Consider the following 25754-nt stretch of genomic DNA (forward strand, 5'->3'; position numbering starts at 1 on the left):
GAAGTATTAGTTCCCTTCTTTAAAACGAAAGCAACTAACTTAAGGTACTTAGGTATTATTTACCACTGTGGTTCTTATCTCATGAATTAAGACTGCAGAAAGAGGCAACTGACTAACAGTCCATGGAGTTCGGACCGACTGTCAGCTCGTACGCGCCAGGGATGGAGACAAAGGACAGATGGCCAAAGCTGAGGCCAAACTTTGGACTCCAGTCTCTTAAAGAGATACCGCCTCTTCATGCCATCGGTATTAAATCAGCTTTGTGCCATCAGTATTAAATCAGGTCGCAGTTATGTGCAGACGTTTGGTCTCAGCCTTGGGGACTCGTTAATCGTCAGGAAGATGCATCACACCTCCGCCTTCGTGGGACGAGTCAGAGAGGCAGACATTAACTGAGTTGTCACACAAATAAATACTCTATATTATGGAAAATGCTATAAAGGAAGGATACCATACCACGGGGCTGTAAACCAGTGACGGGCTTGTTAGTCTGGAGGGGTAGCGGAGGGTCTTCTGTGCTAGTGAAATCTGAGCTGAGATCTGAAGGGTAACCAGGGGCTAACCAAGGACCTCAGGTAGGAGGAACACGGGTGAAAGTACCTGTGTTCGGAAGGAGCAGCGTAAGTTGGGAAAACTGAAAAAAGATTTGTGTAGCTTGATAATAAGGACAAAGGGCACTTCTTAGGGCATGAAATGAGTTTGGAGAACTGGGCTGGGGCCAGATGATAAAAAGACTTGTCAAAGTAAACGAATAAGAAACTGCTGAGAGGTGTCCATTGTAGGGTGACATAAATTAACTTAAAAAATTGAAAAGATACCCTCAAAGCCTGTACTAGTCAGTGTTCTCCAGAGAAATAAAAGAGACAGATAGATGATAGATAGATAGATAGTTAGATAGATAGATAGATAGATAGTTAGATAGATAGATAGACACACATATACATACATACATATATACAGGGATTTACTTTAAGCAATTGGCTCCCATTGTTAAGGAGGCTGAGAAGTCCTGCAACCCGCCGTCTGCAAACTGGAGACCCAGGAAAGCTGGTTGTGTGATTCAGTCCAAGTCCAGAAGCCTGAGATCCAGGAAAGTCCAAGGTGTTGATTGCAGTTCGGAGTCTGAAAGCCCAAGAAGGAGAAACCTTGTCCAGGGCGGTGACCACTACTGGCTACTTGTGGCTGCTGAGCTCCTGAATGTGGCTAACACATGGAAGAACTGGATTTTTTAATTTTATTTATCTTTATTAATTTAAATTTAAATAGCCATATTTGGTTAGTGACTTCCAAATTGGACAGAGTACTTTAAAAAAAATTTTTTTTAATGTTTATTTATCTTTAAGAGAGGGAATGAGCGGGGTAGGGGCAGAGAGATGGAGACACAGAATCTGAAGCAGGCTCCAGGCTCTGAGCTAGCTGTCAGCACAGAGCCTGGCATGGGGCTCGAACTCACACACCATGAGATCATGCCCTGAGCCAAAGTCAGACATTGACTGAACCACCCAGGTGCCCCTGGACAGTGTGGTTTTAATATGTGAACCTGTTCTATCCCTTCATGTCGCTTATCTCTAACTGAAATTATTTCACTCCTGTGTTTTACATTGCCTATTACCTGTCTCTTTCACGGTAGAATATCTTGTTGATGGCTGGATTTGTAACACTCAGGGTAGGGACTGACATATAGTCATACATATCTCAATGAACTTTCTGTTAAATTGACTTTCAAATTAATAAATGCCCCTTAAGAATACTTTGCTATTTTTAAATGCTATTCCAGAGCTCTTAGCTTCTAACGATATTGCTTTCCCCTAAAAAATCCAGGAGTCAGACTCTGGGTAGTACGGTAACACAAAATGCTATCAGGCTGTTTACTGACATAGTTGGTTTTATCAGATTCAGCTGAACGTTTCACATTCCCCCTCATCAGTTATATCTCCTTAGTTTCTGTCCGTCTTTCTGTTATGCTGAGATGGTTCTGGAGTCTACCCCTCCAGTTCCAACACTGCACATTTGGGGAAATGTGGATTCTGTTCCTCTAGCCTACTTGTGGCTTCTGATACTGCCCAAAGCTTGTACAATGGGGAAGTGTAGAAGGTCATGGAGAGTTCATGAGTGAGGTCATGACCGCAGGTTGACAGACTCAGGCAATCAGAGAGGTTCCTCGCCCCTCCCCTGTCCGTGGAAGATAAGGTCTGCCCACTGTTCCCACAGCGGCAGCCATTTTGGGCCCATGGATGGTACACTTGACCGAGCTCTGCTAAGGCCTCTATATAAACTTTCCGGGATTCTGGCGGGCGGTGAGGGGAGTTCCCTGTCTTGCAGCTGCCTAAGACTAAGCCTCGTAAGTAAACTTCCTTGGTTGTTAACGTTGCCGCTTACCCATGGGGAGCCCTTGGCCTCTCCCTTCCCTCTCCCCCTTCCCTGCATGTCAGGGGGTGCAGTTTACAAACTAACAAGAAGCTTAGGGTTCAGATCCCAAATAGGCTTTTAGACAGAAGTTTTTTTGGTTGAGTGAAAGTCAAGTCTTTGGCTCTTCTGGGAGGACAAAAGGTCAGACCGTCCTTATTACACAAAATTGCCCCAAGGTTTTGTTTGCTTTCCTTGGTTTAGAATTCTCGTAGTGTGTTTTAAAAAAAAACATAAAAGTATAGTTCATTCTCTGTGAACTCTCCTTTGTGTGCAGCTGTTAAAAGCCTCTGCCCATTTATTTGCTAGTGAAAGGATGAAGTCATACTACGGAAAAAGGTGAAAAAAAAAAAACCTCCAGCTCACCTGGATTCGTTTTTGCTAACCACCTTCAAATTCTGTGCACAGACGTACGTTACACACTCATGATTCCGTGCTGTTTTGAGTGTTCACGCACAGCATTCTAAGATCAGCAAGATTAAATCACGATTGTGTCTAATGGCTGTATTCTATTATGTTGTAAAAACATTCATTCAACCAGTTCTCCCCTCCCTGGGCATTTAGCGGAAGCCAGTGGTGAGTCATTGTCCTAATAATGAAATAACACTACAGTGAATGTTTTCCTCCACGTAAGTGCCGCCTAACTCAAACCCACCCAGAAGTGGTATCCAGATGGAGCAAAGTGTGTGAGCCCTTCATAGCTTTTGTGGCATTTTTCCATGCTTCTTTCTGGAAGGATGACCACCGTTTGCAGCACCACCCGGTGGGGTACAACCTTGCTGATATGCAACAAAAGTGTTTCTCTTTTATTTTCCTAATTGGGGCTTGTTTTAACAATAGTGCTGGTAACAATACCGGTAGCAACACTGGCAGCATCTAAGCTTGGGGTGTATCGTGGGAGAGCATCAGAGTAAGTGCTTTTAAAAACACTGTGTATAGTGCTTAAAACTATAAACGCTGGAGACTGACTTCATGAGGTCAAATCCAGATTCTACCACTTAACCTCTCATTTGCTTCCATTCCTTGCTTGCAAAAGATTCACAGGGTTACTGTGAAGACCGAGTGAGTTTATAGAGTAGGAAGCCCAGTAAAGCACTGCATAATGTTGATTCTTGTTTCTAATCATGGGTGGTTTTATTAACCTCCTTTCACAGGTGAGAAAATGAGAGAGTAAGCGTGTGGCTCCAGGCCATGTAGCTCGAAAAAAAGTAGGGCTAGTTCCCCCTGAAGAAGCGCTTTCTCCACGGTTTGCACCTGCAGGGAAATTCTCCGCCACCTTCAGTGAAGGGACCAGCACTGACCTCCAAGGAGAGGTTCGTTTTGTCGCCGAGTAAGACCAAGGCGGAACCAGGCACAGAAAATGAGAGCATAGGGTCACTGTGACTCACTGGAGATGCTCTGACATATCTCCTTGCTTCCAAGATCAACAATAAACCGGGGTTTTGTAGGCTATTCTTTCCTTCCTCCTTGCGATCTGAAGGTAGTTGTATATGGAAGCGTTCCGTGGGACTGAAATCCGCCCTCGATTACAGGGGCCAGGGGGACAGCGGACCTAGGGTCTCATTCGGGACCCATTCACGTGCCTTCCTTGCCTCGGGAAGGCCCTCTCTCAACATTCACTGACCCGAATTTCTCCTAAACATTTCCATAAACACTTTGAGTTATTTCTTAATGTACTCTGTTCATAACTGCTTAGTCAATTATTTTTATTAGCATAACATTCCTTTTAAGCATAACGATGTTGGGGAAAAACACAGAAACAATGTAAGCACATTTTCTCAGCTCCGGCTGCTTGTGAGTGTTTTCTCTCTCTTCTTTTTTGTTTTTGGACTTCCTTTGCAGATTTGATGAATTAATTGTGAATTTCCCAAGGGGGAATCTAATATGAACTGAAATTTGTCGTTTATTCTATAATGTTTGGTTTCTATTCTAGTTCCAGTGACTATCCATTGAGACCAAAGCTTGAATATTGCCAAGGGCTCATAAAATTGCTGATATAACCTACTTTCTCCAGAGAACCTGACTTCAATTTTCATAATGAATTAACGCGTTCTTTCTCCCCCAATTTCTTTGCTCCAATAGCTATTTGTGGAGACCATTGATGCCAATGGCAAAACCCTCGAGGGGCCGGTTCCCCTGGAAGTCATCGTGATTGATCAGAACGACAACAGACCGACCTTTCGGGAAGGCCCCTACGTTGGCCATGTCATGGAGGGATCACCGACAGGTATGTTAAATTGGCTTATATTAGAATCATGGCTTGGGAAGTGGCATACTATGTGACCTTTGGGGATTCTAGAGGCTGTTTTCTTCCTGCTCCAACTTGGTGTACATTAACACTGGCCTGTGATTTCCCTGGATGGCAGTAAGCGCTGGAAATCTGGAACTCAGAACATGACTGGGGTGTTGCAGGCTGTGTAAATATCTTTCCTTGTCTCTGAAAGCGATCTTTCAAAGATGGCCGACATCTAAGTCTGTAAGGCATGGCTGATGCCACCCGCTGTGTGAATATATCTAGCTCTCCCTTGAGAAGGCCCAAGGTTGGACTTTGTGGGATGGCAGGGCTTTTTTTTTTTTTTTTTAATTTTTTTAATGTTTTTATTTCTGAGAGAGAGAGAGAGAGAGACAGAGAGACACAGCATGAGCAGGGGAGGGTCAGAGAGAGAGCGAGACACAGCATCCGAAGCAGGCTCCAGGCTCTGAGCTGTCAGCACAGAGCCCGACGCAGGGCTCGAACCCACGAACCGTGAGATTATGACCCAAGCCCAGATCGGCTTAACCGACTGAGCCCCCCAGGCGCCCCATCAGGGCTTTGAAGTAAATGAAGGTCCCCACTCCAGGCACCTCAGATGCTCCTTTTCGTAACTGTCTTTCAATAAGAACCATTTTGGAGAAAAACAGGTAAGACTTTTTTCCCCCTCCCTTTCCTTACACAAGGTGCACGGAGAAACCTTTTGTCTTCAATCAAAGGACCAAAGACCAGACCTTTTATTCCTCTCTGGAAATACTTGCACCTACTGTTCTAGAAATCACAGGGTTACTACAGAGCTCCCGTTATCTTTTTTCCACACTTAACCTCTCTATCAGGGAAGGTTTTAGAATTTAGAGCTCCGTTTTCTTGGTGCAAGAGATCCCAATAAATGCATTCTGTGACCAGCCACAGAAGTCGCTGCTGAGTATGATGCTTGAGAAACTAGAGAGCAAAGTAGAAAAACGCGTATTATGAGACTAGACTTTGACTGTAAGTTTTAAAATACATGGAAGTGAATATGCACCGTACGAAGGGGATGGCTGTGGCCGTGTCTAGATGATGCCCAAACAAACCAGTCCTTGAGCAGGGCAGAGGGGACACGGAAGCCCCAGCACTGCTTTGGCTCATTCTGTTTCCCCCCTTCACTGAATTGATGGGATGTATCAGTAACCCGGCTGGAGCGTTGTCATGGTAAGCTGCCTAGACCACCCCATGAGTCATTGTATGCAAGGCGCCTAAGCCTCCCTTCAGCTCTGAGGAGCTGGTCTCCACGCACTTCATCTGCTCCCCAGGGGCAGGAGCAGAGCTCTCTTGTGGGATTTGAATGCATCTATAAAAAGGAGCTAGAGGGTGTTTGGGGGAGCTCGTGAGGCAGAAGGTAATATCCAGCCTGGATGCTTGGTGCATGTGGGTCAGATCACTTTCAGGCACACCTTTCCCATAGCACCTCGCCTCCACGTAGGCTACTTTTTTTTTTATTTGTTGAGTTTTGAGAGAAAGAGTGAGCAGAGGAGAAGCAGAGAGAGAGAGAGGGAAAGAGAATCCCAAGCAGGCTCTGCACTATCCATGCAGAGCCCAACGCAGGGCTCGATCCCACAAACCGTGAGATCATGACCAAAACTGAAACCGAGAGTCTAACACTTAACCAACCGAGCCACCCAGACCCCTCTCGTAACCTACTTTTAATGGAAGAGTGGCCTCTGGTGAGAGGGAGCCTGGAATTGGGCTTGATGTTCACAGATCTCATCTTAAACCAGCTGATATGCAGGACAAGTTAAGGGAACTGATAGGGAGAAAACTATTAAAGAGGGTAGAGTTTGAGCGGAGCAGGAAAATGATTCCCAGATTCCGTCTGTGAGTGACTGGAATTCGAGCCGACCCCAGAAAGTGTTCTAAATGTAAATGACCGCGTTTATGTCGGAGGCAGCTGTGAGCGGGTGCGTGTCTTTGTATATTATGTGTGTATATGATTAGACACCGTCCAATTTTCCCCCCGCTGTTCTCTTCCTTAAGGTTTCAGAAAGAATTTCAAATTTTATTGCTTTATATACGTGTCATATTTTCAGAGAAAAATGGAATCTTTTATGTACACTGGATTTCTTAAAGCACAAGGCAATTTGGTTAGGACAGACGGCTCTCCAAGCAAAACATAAAGCACTTCCAACCTCTACTTCTGATTGGTATTTTCCAATAAAAACACATAAAGATTCGGACATCTGCGTGGCATCTCCCAGCTATGTAGAGTTTGGTCTGAATCATTGTTTTTCCTTTTCAGCCCCCTCCTGGGTTTGACCAGAAAGCAGGAGGTGAAACAGAGTCCGTCAAATTTGGGGTCAAGAACGTGTAAGATGACCCCTAAAGCCTGAACCACTTACAGGTTCTAACAATGAACCTGACAGGCTGTCGAAATGGCAGCCTCTCCTATTTCAGTAATGCCCTGCCCCTTCGTGCTTGGTGGGGTCCTGTGTGTTGTAGTCGCCGTGGCAGATGGATTGTACAGAAAGGGGTGCCGACCCTGGAATGAGTTTAGTGACTTTGCCCCGTTCACATAACTAATAGTTGGGGGCCAGTGTTCTGGGCTCAGTCTGTATCTCCAACCTTCAAACCATGTGCTCTTTCAAGTGTCTCACAAACTTGATGGATGGAATGGCCACCAAACTGTCGTAGCATTGACTTGAGCTCTTACTGTGCACCTTTATGACATAGTATCAGTTCCTCCGCTACAGCATTTTCTACCCTGAGGGGTGGATACCACTCTCCCCATCATACGTCTGAAAAAAATGAACCCCAGAGAGGTCCAGAAACTTGGCCAAAGTCAGATGGCTGTAGGTGGGTGAGCCGGAATCTGGGTCCGTGTCTCTGGCTTGAATCACAGGCTCTTTTCCATGTATGACTTGGACGTGACCCCCTTCCCTCACATTCTTCACCGTGGACTCTTTGCAGTCCCAGCGGGGGCAGGGGAGAGGGGTATTTGCTCTGTCAGAGGAGCTGATTAAGCTCCCGATGGAAAGTAACCAGTCTCCTGACCAAGCATGAAGCTCATGGAATCACTTTTGGCATAATGTGGGCTGTTGCTCAGCCTCTAGGGTTAAACAGTGCCACACGCGGCCATGTTGTCACTCACATTGGTTTCTTCTGAATTCAAGTCATCAGGGCCAGCTTCATGAGGTGTGACCTATATGGCCCTCAGGGCCCCAGGCTCAGAATTAGGCTCTGCTGTCACCCCTTTAAGTTAGTAGGTTTTGGACAAGAGTCCCTTTTGCATTTTCCTTTTGCACCAACCCCCCCCCCCGTCCCCCGCCACCTCAAAATTAGGTCACTGGTCCTGAGCATAGCCCTGTGGCCCAGAGCTCGTGTGATGTTCCTTCTAGCTCCTTATCTAGATGAGACCTTGAGCAGCTTATGGAACCTTCTAGAAGCCTCAGTCACCTTGTCTGTAGATGGGGTGGGTGCATGATAGATAGTACCTACCCTAGAGAAGTGTATGCAAGGATTCAGTGAGCCCTGGTGCTTCGCTCAGCACTTACAACATAACAAATGGTCAAGAGATGCTGGAGCATCGTTAATGCTGCTATTATTCTTATTATTCCTGCAGAGTACGCTTTAGGGAAGGTAAGGCAAAGAGACATGCAGTTTGTGTGAAGGAACATTCATCTCCCAACAAGCCAAGCATCATTTTCATGTGCCAGCATGGCTGGATATGCCACCAGCACCAATCTGTCATGGAGGAAGGTCACCCATATTTATCTGTGTGTGCAGACAGGAGACCGTTTCCGGCTGCTCAGCACTAAACTCCAGGGTATTGTTTTGGGGAATCAGTACTGGGTGAGGGAAGATCAACAGAAAATAATGGTCTTTGAACTTCGCAAATTATGAGCTATTCCTTTCATGGAGCCATGAGGCATTGATTTATGGGACCCAAGCCCCACCCCCGCTGCTCTGTGGGGCCAGAGCTCAGTGTGAGCCTGGTTTTCTGAATGCCCGAGAACTGCCAAGACCTCGTGGGTGGGGAAAGAGGGCTGGCACCCCTGAAGCTCCTCCAGGGCACACGGGCCAGGGCCCCCAGTGCCTACTGCCACCACCTCCCCAGTGTCCATCCACCAGGGTGTTCTGGGTGCCTTTGAGAAGGGCCGACCACGAGAGCCCGAGATGAGGATTGAGGGCTTGGGGTTTCCCTGAGGTGCAGAACAGCAGGCGAGGGGTGCTCCAGGTGTGGGAAGTTGGCCAGTTCAAGGTGCCCCCTGAAGCCAGCTACCAGGGTGGGCAATTTAGAGCCTTTAGGTTGGGGGGGGTGGCGCTGCGAAATGCATAAAACGCACACATTAGAGTCATCCCCACCCAGGGGCCCAGGAATATCATCCCCACACGCCCATCAGATACTGGTCACAAACTATCCCCAGAGGGGCTTTGATTCCCAGGCCCCGTTGGCCACTGGTGAACATGGGCAAGCCGGGGTCCAGCAGCTCGGGGACAGCCTTCCGACAAGATACGGGAGCTGGCTGTTGGGCTGGCCTCAGCTCTGTCCTTCCCTCCGTGCTTTCGGCCACTCTGAGTGCCACCCAGGGTCAGCTTGGAGAATGACACCCACCCCCTGACAGACGGAGTGGCTTTGAGGGAGGTCAGGGGAGGGAGGGGATGGGAAGAATTCACTTAGTCCCTAAAAGACACGACCAAGGAGGACAAATGTGATGTAAATAGGGGTCCGGACCTGGAGGAGCATGCTCTGACTTCTGAGACCTAGCCGGGCTGAGAAGTGTCCTCCGGCAGTTGAAGAGGGGTAGTGATGAGTAGCTAAGTCCCCTTCTGACTTGTGAGCGGACCAGAGCACTTGCTCTCCCTGGGGCTTCCTCTCGCTCCCTCTCTTGTTTTCTCTCCATCCGGCATTGTTCCTGAGCACCTACTGTGTGCCAGCACCATTGTGAGCTCTGAGGGCACAGCCGCAGACCTGTCAGAGGCTCCTCATTCCTTCCAGGTTCGCACAGCCAGGCAGGGGGTCAGGGCACAAGTAAGAAGTGACATGTGGGAAGCTCTGTGGTTACAGCCGCACAGGACGCTCGTTCCACAGGGCGCAGGCAGGCCAGCTTCCCCGGAGGGGCTTTGTCTTTTATTTCTCCTCTGGGATCCACCTGAGCTTCTATTATTTGAGGCTCAGTTACTTGTACTTAAATTTTGTTTAATGTTTGTTTATTTTCAAGAGAGAGACTGAGTGTGAGCAGGGGAGGGGCAGAGAGAGAGAGGGAGACACAGAATCTGAAGCCGCTCCAGGATCTGAGCTCTCGGCACAGAGCCCGATGTAGGGCTCAAACCCACAAACCACAAGATCATGACCCGAGCTGAAGTTGGACAGTTAACTGACTGAGCTCCCAGGTGCCCCTTAGTTACTTTTCTTTAAAAAAAAAAAAAAAAAAAAAAAAAAACCAGGGGCACCTAGGTGGCTCAGTCGATTAAGCATCCAACCAACTCTTGCTTTTGGCTCTAAGTCATGCTCTCATGGTTGATGGGATCGAACTCAGCATGGGCTGTGTGCTGACAGTGCGGAGCCTGCTTGGGATTCTCTTTCTCTTTCTTGCCCTCTGCCCCTCCCCCATTCTCTCTCACACATTCCCTTTCTGTCAAAATAAACTACAAAAAAAGTTTTTTTACTCCAACCGTGACAGACACGAGGAAAAACAGCCCATTGATGGCCTTTGGCGCAAATGTCTGTCCTGGGAGCTCTGCTTTGATTGGCAGTTATTCACAAACAGCTTGGGCTACATCCGGGTGGTTTTGATAGCCGATCGTGGGTACCTGAGACCTGGCTCAGTGCGAACCCTCAGGTCGTCGGTATAACCTGGTGGTAAAGCCTCTCGCGGCCCTCTGTTCACGTGTTGCGGGACCGCAGTGCGGCTTCTCTGTCCGCCAAACTGTTCCGTTGTCTTTCGCTGGTATTTTTGGATTTTCCCTTGGCTGGTTGACTCAGCCTCAACTATCCCAGTCAATCCTATGGGCTCTGGAGTATTGGGCACGTGACTATTTGGAGTTTTTGCTGGTTTCCTTAAGGAGATGGGTTTCTTAAAAAGAAAAGAAAAAGCAATTCAACTTTTGTTCAGCATTTTTTTTTAAGTAAAAGAAGTCCAGTCACCCTCAAATCTCACTGTCCAGAGAACAGCACAGTCCTCATGTTGGTGAGCGTAGTTCCGGGGCTCTGTCTGGGCATATCTACACACAGGGATGCTCCACACGATTTGTAGAAGTGGAGCCGGACGTTCCTCTCAGTATCCCGCTGTCGCTCCCTTCACTCCGCAGGGTCCTATAGGCTTGTAAATCAATAAATATCCGCTGCATCGTTGTTTTAAGCAGCTGGTGTCTGGATCTGCCATCATCTAATTAGCTATCCTCTATTGATTTAAGTTTCTCCACTCTTCATGCTTATAATCAGATCTACGGGAGAGAACATGTCTCTTCCTATGCGCGTGACACTTCTTCAGGATAAATCTATCGAAGTGAGATTGACAGCATAGAGGATGTGCTCATGACATTTGGGTGTATGTCAGGGTGGTGCTTCTAATCAGAGGATCATATCTGTGTCTTGGCCAAGCTCATGCAAGAGGGTACAGCGATGGTCTTTCACATTTGAACATGCTGGTGGACATTTTTGTTTATTTGCTTTTCTGGATTATACCCAGTGTCTCCAAGCTTTTGTGGTCACTGCACTAGCTCTGTCAGTAGGTCGTGAACCACCCTGCTCTAGAACCCTCCCTAGATTCTGTGATCGAGGAAGAGGACTAAAATTGTGGATCCTGTTCTCTCTCCTGGAGCTGTCATTGGCATATTAGCTGAGGGGGGGTGGGTGCCTGGGGAAAGATGTCATTAATGTGCTGCAATGTCATTCAGATGGCATCAGGCAGCACTGAGATTGCGGTACACATCGCTCCCGTGCAGTTGACTGTAAAACAAAATTTATGAGTTCTATAATCCAATTGGAGACCTCTTCCCAAAGGGAAACTTCCAGAAATAAACTATATCAAAAGAGTTGAGTTACCTGAACCTTGCTAGCTACTCAAGAAACTGAACCCTGCCAGGTTGCTCCTAACCGTGTCTGGGGAGTCCTGGTGATGATAACCAGGGGCTCCAAGTTAAGCCCATCAACAACCTTGTCACAGCCACTAAGTTTTCCCTCCTGTGTACCCCGGCCCCTCTCTGATAGACACCCCTGCACGTACTAGACCCAGTGCTGCTGATCCACTGGAGTCTTGGGGATACCATAAGCCTGTTTAAGACCCAGGAGAATGCCTGGACCCCTTCATTTTGTTGCAAGGATACCCAACGACTAAAACCGTGTGTCTCCTCTTTAATGAGGGCAACTTTGCAAAACGCTCTTTTCATGTTTATTCGGAGCCCTCTCCCCACCTAAATTCCTGTACGAGCCCCTGGAGTTGGAGACCAGTTCAAGAGGCAGACCTCACATCGTTTTCTTGAATCACAATTCCTTCTAGTAAGGAAGGCTTTGTTCCTGGCCAGCCTTGAGTGTCTGTCTCCCCACTGCCAGCCCCCCATCCTCCACCTCCTTCATGTCAGATCTGCACACTCTAGACACCGAGGATAACCTGGTGAGCTGGAGAGGTCCGGCTTCCATGGCCATGGAGCTCTTTTCCTCATAAAAATAAACACGTGCTAGTCGTGCCCCACTAACTTGTTGAATACGCTTCAGACTTGAGCTGTGAGTCCTCCTCACCACCCTCTACATTTGGGAGAGACCTATGATATCAATTAATGCAAAAGAAAATAATTAAAATGAAAGAATACTTTGAAGTGGAGGGAGAAAGAAGCCTCCACAGCTTCAGAAACTTAGGGATCATTCCACAACCTTTTGAAAGAATAAATCTGACTGGAGTTTTCAGCCAAAATGGAAATCGGCTAAGAGTTGGGCAACTTGCAAATTAAAACTGAGAGCGTCTTTGAGTTGTTATGGTGCAGAGCATGGTAGACACCACAGCCTTGAAATCCATCCCTCATACCGTAGGATTCACTCAGAATAGCCCAGGTATTTTTAGTGCTACAGATGAGTAAAGCCAGGGAACACATCCACAAGAGCATTAAACAGTTACAACCTCAGAACAGCTCTTCCTTCAGATGCATTCCTGCTGGCCATTTTGTTGAACTAAACCATTCAACAAATACTTATTGGGCAGCTTCCATGAATCAGACAGGGCTCTAGGTGCTAGAGACACAGTAGTGGCCAAGGCTATTCAGGACTGACTCTTGAGACATTTGCATTTTACTGGGAACAGAAGAATAACAAGTAAAGATCATTTAAGTAATTTGTATTTAAAAAAAAAAAGACAAGATGAGGTGATAGGATGAAGGTGAGGTCAAGAAAGAACTCCCTCTGGATATGACATTTAAGCGGAGACCACTGAAAATAAAGGAGCCCACCAGGTAAAGGTATTGTGCCGGCGTGTCCCAGGCAGAGGGATCAGAAAGTACAAAGGTCTGGGGCAGGGAGGACAGATGGAGGAACAGAGAAGAGGCCAGCATGGTGGAAGACTGTCAGAGGAAGAGTGGCAGTTGAGTTTGAGGAAATAGGGAAGTACGAGGTCAGAACAGAAGTCTCCGACCTTGGACCATGAGCCAAAGCCATCCCACTGCCTGTTTCATTTTGTTTTCTGACAAAAATTTATTGGAACACAACCGTGCCCCTTCATTTAAGCCTTCGACTATGGCTGTTTCCTGAGCTGCTAGACTTGAATAGTTGGACACAGATGGTATGTCCCACAAAGTCAAATATATATATTTTTCAAATATATTTTAAGTTCATTTATTTTGAGAAAGGGAGCATGCCAGCTGGTGAGGGGCAGAGAGAGAGAGAGAGAGAGAGAGAATCTGAAGCAGGCTCGATCCCATAAACTGCTGAGACCATGACTTGAGCTGAGATCAAGAGTTAATGGACTGAGCCACCCAGGCACCCCAGGTATTTTTTTTAAAAATGGAACATATTTAAAATATTTTAAGGGGCCCTGGGTGGCTCAGTCGGTTAAGCATCCGACTTTGGCTCAGGTCATAATCTCATGGTTCGTGAGTTTGAGCCCCGCGTTGGCCTCAGCCAGCTTCAGATCCTCTGTCCCCCTCTCTCTGCCCTCCTCCCCACCTCAAAAAATCATTTAAAAAATAAAATATTTTTAAATATTTTAAAATATATACATACACATATGTGTATATAAATATTTTTAAATATATACATACACATATGTATATATAAATATTTTTAAATATATACATATACATACATATATATACACATACATATATGTGTAAAATATTTTTTTTTTACTTTGCCCTTTACAGAAAAGGTTTGTAGAACCCTGGATTAGAGCTCCGTAAGTTTTGAGTATATTTTAAATTTAGTAGGAAGCCCTTGTTTGGTTTAAGGAGGAGAGTGGTAAAATACAATTTTACTGCTACAAGAGGATTTGAGCTAGTCCATGTAGAAAAAGCTGCCAGTCAACCAGAACTACTTCAGCATTCCAGGCTCGAGGGCACAGTGGTCTGGACAGGGTGGGAATCGTGGAGGTGGAGAGGTCACAGTGAGATTTCCTGATGGATGGGGGATGCTAAATATTGACTCATTTTATGGTATTGGATTACTATAACTGATGCCATCTATGCTTTGAAGAATTACGGTTATACTATAAACCTTAATAGGTTTATATATTTTCTGAAAGTACAAACTAGATTTTACCTTCAATGTTCTTTCTAAGGCATAAGCCAAAGACCAGGGGCACCAGATTATCTTCTCATTCTCCTTCTTCCTCACTTAGCAGAGTTCCAGACACACGGTAGCCACTCAGCACATTTCATGCAATGAACAAATAGCCCCAAATGGCAGAACGCATGAGTCACTACAAACTTCCCTTTTCATTTGCTGATTTTTAAATAAACGTCTGTATTGGCAATTTCTTCACTACTTCAACAAATCTCTCTGGAGTGCCTATTAGGTAAGAGAGTATGCTGCTGCTCAGGAAGGATGAGGTCAGGAAGCGTATGAAATAGACACAGACCCTGACTCCGTAGAGTCTGCAGAATCCTGCACAGGGGAAAGGCAGCAGCCCCTGGGAGCATCTCACCAGGAGTGAGGGAGGGAGAGAGTGACTGCCCTGGGTAATGAAACAGCGGAAGCCACCCGTGTAATTTTTCTAGCACTGGATATTGGTCTAGGTTCTGTGCCTGTGTCTCAGTGAAATCCTTCCCATTCTTTTCCAATTGAGGACACAGAAGCTCAGGGAGGTTAGGTTCCTTCCCCAGAGTCACACAGCCAATGGGTGATGAAGCCGGAGTTCCAATTCAGACTGACTCCTGTGCCCTTTCATCTCCTCTCCGTCTGCAACACCCACTGTCCTTTAACTACGTCATCCATGAAAATGTTAAGATCATTTCAAATCTGCTGCCCTGAGTCTACAGAATATTTCCTTACATGCATATGTGAGCAAATGTGTGTATATATCTGTGTGCGCGAGTGTTCACATGTGTGTAGAGGTGTGTGTGCAGACGAAGGAGAGAGAGGGAAGGAGGAGTGTCATTTTACTAGAGCCTCGCTGGCCAGGTAACTCGAGCAGCCCTTGGTTACTGGCGGAGGTCTCTTCAAACAGAGCCAGATCCTCCCCCTAGCGGTAGTTTCGGGGAGGCTCAGGGAGCACTCTTGAAGATCCATAAGTCAGTCAAGACAGTCTACAGCCATCGTTAGAAGAGATTTATAATCGGCAGAGAGCTTGATAAGCCAGCTTTTACTGCAGCTCCCTTGTGCTAAGAACACCGTCCCTTCTAAGGGCAGAGGACAGAGTGCCCCTTCCATCCGTCTATACAAATACCTGTGAATCCCTTTGCCTTCAGACATGTACAGAACGCTAAGAGCAGCCCTGAGTCATTTATGTTTAGAACCACCTCCCTTCATGAGTAAATGGAATAGATTCAGTATTCCGAGCTCATATGGGAAGAGGGCATATAAAATCCCTTTCAAGTATATGTTTTATAAAATATAGGTCATGAATTGAGTTTCCCAGTATCAAAGAAAAAAATTTTAATAGACTCACAGCTTTCTCGCTGTAATTATGGCTGCATTTTTTTCCCCCAAGCCAAGCATGGTACCCAAATCTATTTTATTATTCAGAAGACTGGCTCTTTTCAAAGATTGCTCACGAGTTTGGTTCAGGGGATTTTCAATGTTTTCTTCTTGTTCCAGATTTCTGCTTGGGTTCAGTGCGTCACAGTTTGTATCCTGTGTTTGTGGTCGGAAGGGGCTGCTAACCCAGAGACCGTCTTTGTGGGGAGGAGAGGGCAGGGGCTCGCGTGTGTGTGGTTGGCCTCTATGTCTTTGAGAAAGGTGTCTCTTCAGACTGACGGAGGGCCTGTTCCCTGGGCCATCAAAGCCAGACTTAGTGAGCTGCTCGCCATCTGCCCCTCTGCTTTTCTTCCCACTTCTGCGATCTCACCCCCTCCTCCTGCTACGGAGCTTCTGCGCTGTCAGCTCACCCCGAGGTCCTCATCCAGGGTTAGAGGCGAGGACTTACACAGTAGCTTAGATACAGGAAATTAAATTAACTAGGTGCTTCCTGTGTGTGATGCCTCATTCAAGAATGGCTGGCTGGATTTCCACTAGTTTGGGAAAGTGCATTTGACATGTTTTAACTTGAAATGTTGACCCATGCACTTAAAACAGATCATCCAAGAGACCTAGGCTGTTGCTGTCAAAGAAACAGGTCATGTGGATTCAGACACCACAGAGCAGTGACCCACCTGCAGATGACTTGCCTTCTTCCCAGCCCCTGACACTTTGGGTCACTGTACTGGAGGAGGGGAGAGTGCCGCTGGCCTCTAGTGGGTAGAGGCCAGGGATGCTGCTGAGCATAACGCACGGGACAAGCCCCCACAACGATGGATTCTTTGGCTCAAGATGTCAGTACCGCCAAGGTGAAGGAAACCTGCCCTAGAGGAGACAGTGAAGAGTTCCGGTTGTGAATTGCACATCCGGATTCTGGAGGAGTACGGGCATCGGCAAGTTGTGGTGAAGCTTACTGTGAGCTCAGGCCGGAGCCTGCTCCTCCAGGGCTGGTCCGGTAGCATGTAGAGGTGAGCACTGCTGAGTGGGAGCTGGGGCGAGGCCCTCTGCCAAGGGATTCCTGTGTGTTGTCTCCCTGACTCACCACAGGGTCCTATCAGCGGACATGTGATCATCTCCATGTTTCCAGGGAGGACACTGAAGCTTAGAGAGTCTGGGAGACAATTTTTCTGGGAGAGCGGAGTCCCCTCCCTCAATACCCATTCTTCTCTCCACTAGTAATGGACCCCAATGTACGACAGCAGCAGCGTGCCCACATGGAAACCATACTGGGGCTAGGTGTGGCCGTGTGATGGAGTACCAGCTAGCGAGCTACAAGCATGGCATTTTGTTACGTGCCCAGGGTGGGTTGGGAGCCACAGGAGCTGGGAAGATTGCCCTTTTGTCCTGGCTGGAAGGAGGCCACGGCAGCTAGACCTCAGGCAGGCGCTGTGCTTCATAAGGTGGCTTGGAGGATGGAAACCATGTCCTAAGAAGGTGGTGGGAGACAGAAAGGAACAGGATTCTGTTGCCCGCGAATGTTACACCCTGGACTGCCCCTCTCCGGAATTATTTTACATGAGACAGTGATGGGCTTCTGTCTCATTGAGCTCACTGTTACGTTAGCTCCTCTGTGCCCGTCACCAAATCTAATACCAGCTGGCGTATCCTGTGTCACTCGACCAGTAAGAATTCAAGACAATTTGACTCCAAGTCCTGCTTTGCAACTGCTGTTCTGTTCCACCCAAGACACTCAAACACTCTTAGTCTTCTCTCTGTGTTTCATGCCACCTGCCTCTCTGTATGGTAATCAGAAAATTGAGCCTTTATTGGAACAAAAGTAGTCTTTGTCTCCTCCGTTATCTTTGAGTTCTTTCCAGAAAGCGTTCTGAGGTCTCTGCCATTAGGTATTTCTTATTAGATTAAAAACACACCCAGTGCCCCATGATGGAGACTTCCTCAGCATAGCGGATTTCATTGTCTCTTCTCGCAGGCGTTTCAGAGCAGAGTCCAGCCCCGATTGTCCGAAAATGCTCCAGTAATGCGTGCCACATGGCTGCCATTTACATCAGTGTCCACATCTCAGGGACGAGGGAGGAAAGGGAAAGGTACAGGGAATGTTACGAGGGCTCTAGCAGGTTTTCACAGAATATGAATTTGGGGGCTTAGTCAGTGAGTCAACCAGCAATGCATCGTGAGGATGTGCCTGTCACTTCATCAGGAAGATCAATATGTTCTAACAGGAGTGCAGCACAGGGGTCGAGACCACTGGCTTCCGTGTCCAAAAGGTCTGGTTTTCAGGTATGTTTCCACTGCCAATTACATCTCTGAGCTTTGGATAACTCCTCTGCAAAAGGGGATCCTCAAAGGGTAGCAGATATCAGGCCTGGGGTGCCACACCAAATAAAATAAACACTACGTGTGCCGTAAACATTAGCAGCAGCCGAACACTTCCCCACCCCCCCAAATGGTAGGGCGTAGTGCCGCTACCTAGCATCTTGCAAGGGAAGGAAGAAGTCTGCCAACCAGGAAAGCTGGGCTCCCAATCCTGTCCCTTCCTCTTATCAGCTGTGCGAATTTGAGCATCTCTTTCCTCATTTTGCATTGGTGATAGCATTTCATAGGGGATTGAATTAGGCAAATTTGAAATGATGCACTATGGAAATATTTTTAAACTCTCATTCGGACACACGTCTAGAAACGTTTCTCTGCTCCCCAAAGGAAGCCCTGTATTTATCAGAAATTATATCCCATTTCCTCCCCAAACTCCCCACCCCAGGAGACCACAGATCTACTTGTTGGCCTTACTGGTTCACCCATTCTGGGCATTTCATATAAATGGGATCACACAGTAGGTGGTATGTTGCTTCTGGTTTCCTTCCCAGGGTGCCATGTTTCCAACGATGCTGGGTTGAATGTAGCACGTATCAGTACTTCGTTCCTTTTTGTTGCCAAAGACAGGACTCAATTCTTAAATCTGCTTTTACCACCCTTGGTGCTGCTTTAGCTGGTAAAGATGAAGACAGAGCCCATTCTTTGTCAAGAGTACTCTTGGATTATGCACATTTTCAATTATTTGAGATAGTCAAGAATGTGGCCCTTACATAAAGTATACCTGAGCTCTACTTACAAGAATTAAATGAGATAATACATGGAAGTTCTTGGCAGCGAGGCCCATTATATGGTGGCCCCCTCAAGAAATGGACCCTCTCTGTGTTGAGTGAGTTGTCTTACAGCACACCTCCTTCTCATCCATTGGAGTGTTTGTCACTCTAAGGAATCTCCATAAAGGTTCCAACTGATCAAGTAAAAGAATTATGTAAGGTGTATGTATTTCTAAGGAGTTTGCTGACCAGGTATCCCAAAAATGTCTTTTTGGGGAAAAAAATCCAATTTGCACTATTTTCTCAAGTTTCTGGAAACCTATCAAAGGTTCAAGTTAGATACTCCCTCATAAATTTTCACGGGTATCCGTATATTCATAAAGTATATCTGAGACCTTTACTTTCGTCAGCCTGAGTATATTTCCATTATGGCAGCATCACTGTTTGGCGTATGAGCTATAATGAAAGACAGCCTTCAAAAATAACCATCGTAGGGTCTTTCTGACTTATTTCAGCAAGGTTTGGAAGTCAAAGACACTCAGTCATCCTTGATCCTTTACCCTTGACCTGGGCTGTTTGGCGTCACTTCAAGCAGCCATCTCTGCTCCTCCAGTGAGCCATCCCAGCTTGCCTCGTAGGTGACAGACATCCGAATGGGTCCTTCCAGATGCATCTTCCTATTTCTTCCTCCCAGTGATGCTGATTATCACCATCTACGGGTTTCAGATGAGGAAGCATAAGCTCGGAGAGGTTGACAACAGATAATCAGGGGAGAAACTGGGAGTCTGGATCTGTCTGTCCTCAAAGCTCATCTTCCTCTAAAGAGGCTGCATTTTCTTTGTCTTGGTATAGGTTAATTACTTCTTAGTTTTCCTGCTCATCCTCCACAGAGAGACTTATTTACCCTGATTCAGTGGCCTCTGATATAAGCATTCAGGGCTCTTTCCTAGCCAAGGCTTTGCATCTAAATTCGAAATGTTTATTTTATTGCTTATGGGAGATATAACAGGCAAGCAATAAAATGTGCAGTGTGGCTTCAGCATGAGAGTTTTCAGTCTGAGGAGCAAGTCTAGGTCAAGGCTGTCCGTGGGGATGATGCCTTATAGCATGAGACAGCCCGGCTGTGCCTGGTCCTAATTACAAGTTAAGGGGTAAGGTCAAGTTCTATTACAAAAGGGCAAGCACCCCACCTGAAAGAAGAATGTCTAGAATTAGAAAAACTGTAACCAGGGATCTAAGGATTAAATACATCTCAGTATATCAACGAAGAATGCTTTCTGCTGCAGGTAACAAAATAGCAATGTGGCTTAAACATCTCAGGTTGATTTTTCTCATATTTCCAGAAACTGAGAAGTAGGGGGCTGCTTCTTTTGCTTCACTGATCTGACAATCAGCATCTGCGTGCATCTTTGGCCTTTCTCTTGTGGCTATGAGACTTGTCAGCACTCTAAAATCACAGCTGTATCTAGAGGAAGAAAGAGGGGGCAGGAGACATGTCTATCCCTTTTCATTAGGGATGCAAAGTCTTTACCACAATATATTTTCTTAACAACCCCCCAGAGCAGAACTCTGGTAAGCCTATGATCACTGCTGGCTGCAAAAAAAGCCATGTATAAACCAGTATTTCCCTATGTGTATGTGCACATGTGTGTTCATGAACATGGTGGGCTAGGGAGGTGAGAATTGGGAGTAGATCTGGGATTAGCCGTGACTGGTCCCCACGTAGTCCCCAAAGGGTAAGAGATTCACCCAACTTTTAAAAGGTTAAAATGCAGGAGAAACCGGCATTTTCCATGATTTTATTATAAGTTTGAGAGTTGGGGGGGCAGGCATCACTGAAAGGGTTTCTTGGCTAAATAAAGGAAAGGAACAAAATCAAGCTGGTTTCTTGACTGCAAGTTCTCAGAGACTTGAAGATGCAAATGGCCTTGTCAGTTTCCAAGAGGCGGCGGCCCTGGAGTCTGTTCCGGGAAGGCTGTTCTGTGAGCCTGGCATCCAGGATATGGTAGATAGATTGGAAAGGTAGCTTTTAGCCAGTGAACTGATGCATCATGAGATACCTGAGCAGGTATGCTCCCCATCTCACAGCAGTTAGAGCTCCAGGTTGAATATAAGATTGTCTGAGAATAAGACAGTAAATGTCAAAGAAGGTTGGAGAGTGTCAGGTAGACTTTTGACCTTGGGAACATCAAGACCAGCAATGGAGGGAGGGGACTCGTGAGTAAACTGGGGATAGGGACCCCATCATGGATACTTCTTGACTGCCTCCTTCTGCCGGCATCCACCCAGATTCAGCTGGTCTCCTCCACAAAGCCCACCAGTACTCAAAGAATAAAAACCTTGCTGAAGGAATTTAAATGTTCCATAAGTGATAAGCCAAGGGTGTTGGGACTTTCCTTTGTTTGGGGATTTCCCCTGTTCTCACGAAGATCAACCCTTTGACCAGGGCCTTGGTAGGAAATGAGCACCCAGAAGGCTGAAGGTGGACATAGTACGTCCGCATGAAAAATGACAGATTTTCTACCTGTGCCTCTTACTGAGAACTGTTGGTAAGAACCATTGCTGTGTTTTCACCTTCCAGGTAGTCTCTGCCTCACTCTCCTATTGCTGGTAGGTGCCCAGCTTCATTGTAACTATCACATGCAGGATACAGAGCTGAGGGTTTCATATACATATCACCTCATTTCAGCCTTGCATTAACCCCAAAAACAGATAAAAGAATTCTCATTTACAGATAAAGACCTAGAACATAGTGGGCAGGGACCTTACTGGGATCTCACAACTTCCCCTCCATATCTTCCTTACACCATGAGAATGCATCAGTGTAAAATAGAGCGTCTAAGTGAAAATTGCTATGCAAGACAGAAAGCGTGACTTTAAATCCATGATGGCTTTTACCACTGGGCCAGAGGAAAAATGGAGCCAGAACTACAGTTAACTTGACCCGTGAAAGTTGGGTGTTAGTTTTGGACTTTCTTTCGCAGACGTTTGTATTAGGGTTTTCCGGAGGCACAGAATCAGTGGTATAGGTCTACATCTATAGCTAACACGAAGTTGGCCCCCACAGTTATGGAGACTGAAAAGTCCCAGGGTCTGCAGTCACCACGCTGGAGACCCAGGAGAGCTGATGCCATAACTCCATCCGAAAGCCAGGAGCCTCGAGATCTAACAAGAGTGATATTCCAGTTTGAATTTGAAGGTGGGAAAAAAACAGTGTCCCAGCTCAGAGTAGTCAGGCAGGGGGAGTTCCTTTTGGCTCAGCTTTTCTGTTCTATTCAGGTGTTCAAGTGATTGGTTGAGGCCCAAAGACTTTGGGGAGGGCATTCTCCTTTACTCCATCCATTGATTCAAATGTTAATCTCACCCAGAAATACCCTAACAGACACACCCAGAACAATACTTGACCAAATGTCTGGGCACCTCCTGGCCCAGTCAAATTGACACCCAAAAGGAACCATCAGAATGTCATAGGCAGAATCTTGACCTTGACCCCATGACCTCCATCCTCTGGTCTTACTCCTGCAATTCTGTTTGCCTTACACAGCAAGAGATTCTGCCAATGTAAATATAGTAAACACTTGGTTTGCAAGCGTAATTTGTTCCAAATTCAAAGCAAATTTCAAGAACCATTGGCTCAGTTGTGATCGTGTGACATTTGGCATCATAGACTGTTCATATTACAAGACATCACTCATTTATCAAGTTAAATATATTAGAAATGTTTGCTCGTTTTGTGGAACACTTGCAGAACAGGTTACTGAGTAACCTCGCAATCCAAGGTTTACTGTAAAGTTATTTATCAACTGACATTAAAATAGGAAGACTCTCCTGAATTCTCCAGCCAGATCCAAATAATGACCGGAGCCCTTTAAAGTGGAAGAGCCAGGCAGGAGAGCAAGTAATAGAAGCACCAGAAGATAGAAGGTGGAGAGAGAAGGTCATGGTTGGTTATACAGTTCTGAAGCCTGAGAGGGACTCTGGCTGTCATTGGCTTGAGGATGGGGTGGGGCTACATGGAAAGCATGAGAAGGAAATTCATTCTGCTGACACCCTGACCAAGCTTGGAAGGGATTTTCCCCAAAGCCTATGGTAGAGACTACATACCTGCTTACAACCTTGATTTCAGCCTTCTGAGACCCGGTGAGTCTCACTGTGCCCAGACTTCGGACCCACAGTCCTGCGGTCACTGTGAGGTCATAATTTGTTACAGCAGAAAGAGGAAAGCACAGCATCTGGTTTATGTTCACTTACATGCCAGCCCTGAGCACAGCTGCTCTTCCCAAGAACAAAAACGAAAATGGCCAACCAAATGACAGAATGAAAGAGAAACACACAAGCTTGCAAACCGTTTTAACAACTATCCAGAGTTCAACTCCAAATGCAACATCAGGAATTCTTCAGGGATTCCTGACAATCGTTCTTAAACAAAAACAGCAACAGAAACAACACACGGGATGTGTTTAGAACACATCTGAACCAAGCTTCTGTAATTGTTATTTCCTTTGATAGTCACATGACACCACTAATTACAGCAAACTGTCCTTTGAGGAGGTCACTCTGACTGCACTGAGGAGCTCCATGGACAAGTCCCCAGGCCCACTGGGCTTTCAGAAGCGACACTGCACTTGCCACCTTTCCCCTCACCCTCCCAGAGCAGACATCTTGCACAAGGTGCTGAATTTGATGACAGGACACTGAAAAAAACATCATTTGCACAATTGGGATAAGCCTCTCTCACTAATGAAGTTAGGCAAATGAGGTTAGTAGCCCAGCGGTCACCGGGCTCGGCATCATGCTGCTTCTCCAGGCGTCCCTACACACTCTCCTGCAAGGTGCGTTTGGAATGTGTGTGTCCCGATAGCTCCTTGTTTGGGAGCATACCCTCTCCCAGCCGATCTTCTTCCCCTCCCGCATCCCCGGGATGTCTGAATTGTGGAATAGAAGCAGCAACAGCACGGCCCTCTGGGGAGTGCTCAGCACATGGGCATAATCAAGAAGACAGACAAATGTCCCTTCGCCTAATGTGCATTTGCCAACACTTAGCACAAATTCGGCCAACAGAATGCTTAATCCTTAGTCTTTTTCTTGTCTTTTTTTATATATGACGGCTTTATCACAATATCCTTCACCTGCTGTACAACTCATCCATTTAGAACAGGCACTTCAGTGTTCTGTGCTGCACCCATAAAGTTGTGCAGCGATCACTACAGTGAACTTTGGAATCTTTTCATCACCCCTCAGAAGAAACCCTGTGTTCATTACCCTTCACTTCTCATTCCTCTCCAAACTCTCCCAGCCCTAGACAACCACCAGCCTACTGTCTGTCCTGTGGATTTGTCTGCTCTGGACAGTTCACATAAATGGAACCCTACACCACGTGTGTTTTTACGGCATCTTTCCCTTAGCACAATGCTTTAAAGGTTATGCTATGTTGTGGCATTTATCACCGCATATCTCTTTATTGCCAAATATTCCATTATATGTGTTATTATTGTATTTACATCTTTACATTATTAGTTTACTGTATTTTATGTATCTATTCATAAGTTGGTGGACGTTGGGTTATTACTAGTCAGTAATTCTGTAAGTTTAACATACAACATTGTATAGGTTTAAGATGTACACTGTGATGACTCGAGCATTTTTAGGCTGCAGTATGATTACCGTTGTAGTGTTAGCAGGCACCTCTATCACATCTCATAATTATCCTTTCTTTTCTGTGGTGGGAGCAATGAAGATCTAGTCTCTCAGCAACTTTGAAGTCTGCAAGACCGTGCTGTTGACCGTCATCGCTAGGCTGTCATCAGACCTCCAGAACTTACCTTCTAACTACAAGTGTGTACCTTTACCTTAGATCGCTACCTCTCCCCCTCCCCCACCCACCAGCTCCTGGTATCCACCGTTCTCCGCTCTGTCTGCTTGATTTCAGCTTTTTTAGATTCCATATGTAAGTATGTTGATCGTGTGTGCTGCAGACTTGCTCAAAGTCTTCTTTGAGCATAGATGCTACTATCCTTGTTTTGTAGGTTAAATGAGTAATGTCCTAACGCAGTTCTAATGGTGCATGAGTCCAATGCTCACCCCCTGTTTCCTATGCCTTCATAATTCTGCAAGTACGTGTATGTATATAAGACGTATATTAAACTGACACATCACATACTCATGCAGCATTGCCCCAAATCCCCATTCGATTTCATCGTTCCTGCATATTAGTTAGGGAAATAATATGACCACTTGTTAAAAGTCACAGCTTAGGATATGTCTTTCATTCTAGGAGCATCTTCCATTTCTGAGTCATCATTGGATTTTTCACCATTGTTTTCTTAAACATTGGAAAATGGGGGCGCCTTGGTGGTTCAATGGGTTATGCATGCGACTTCAGCTCAGGTCATGATCTCACGGTTTGTGAGTTCAAGCCCCGCATCAGACTCTGCGCTGGCGGCTCAGAGCCTGGAGCCTGCCTCTGATTCTGCGTTTCCCTCTCTCTTATGTCTCCCTCTCTCCCTGCCTCTCCCTCGCTCTCAAAAATAAATAAACATTAAAAAACGATTATAATCAATCTTTAAAAAAACATTGGAAAATGGGCTCATTTCCTAATGGCACTGTAACTCCCCACCAAGAGTGCCTTCTTCCATCATTCTTGATGCTAAAATATGGCATTTAGGCCCAGACCAGACTCCTCCCTTCCCAAGTAACTTCTAGTCTTGATACCTGTCCCATCCATCCACAGACCACTTGTCTGTGGGCACTTCCCTTGACTGACACCAGTGTCCTTCCTCCAGAAGCAGTGAGCCTGCCACACATGTGTGTCACCTAAAGTCTAAGTGAAGTGACTGCACGCACGCAGCCGCCTGGTTGGTCTGTCTCTGCCCAGCTCTGCCTCTGGTCTCCCCCCCCCCCCCCCCCCCCCCCCCCCCCTTTT

At 46.3% G+C, this 25754-nt stretch overlaps 1 protein-coding gene and 1 long non-coding RNA gene across 2 annotated transcripts in view; one reads left to right on the forward strand and one right to left on the reverse strand.

Moving 5' to 3' along the window:
- Positions 1-25754, forward strand: part of CDH13 (cadherin 13) — a 1024187-nt gene that overhangs the window by 624660 nt on the left and 373773 nt on the right. Inside the window, exon 6 of the mRNA XM_077754065.1 lies at positions 4489-4633. Within this exon, the coding sequence (XP_077610191.1) occupies positions 4489-4633 (145 nt within the window). The remainder of the gene's footprint in view (positions 1-4488; positions 4634-25754) is intronic.
- LOC144223477 (uncharacterized) lies at positions 20618-22983 on the reverse strand. Its single transcript, XR_013332704.1, has 2 exons — positions 22937-22983; positions 20618-20952 (listed from the first exon to the last, which is right to left on the reverse strand). It is a non-coding gene; the product is annotated as an uncharacterized LOC144223477 (long non-coding RNA).

This window comes from Crocuta crocuta, unplaced genomic scaffold (genome assembly GCF_008692635.1).
Source record: "Crocuta crocuta isolate KB4526 unplaced genomic scaffold, BGI_CrCroc_1.0 scaffold61, whole genome shotgun sequence".
In the NCBI taxonomy this organism is placed as follows: Eukaryota; Metazoa; Chordata; class Mammalia; order Carnivora; family Hyaenidae; genus Crocuta; species Crocuta crocuta.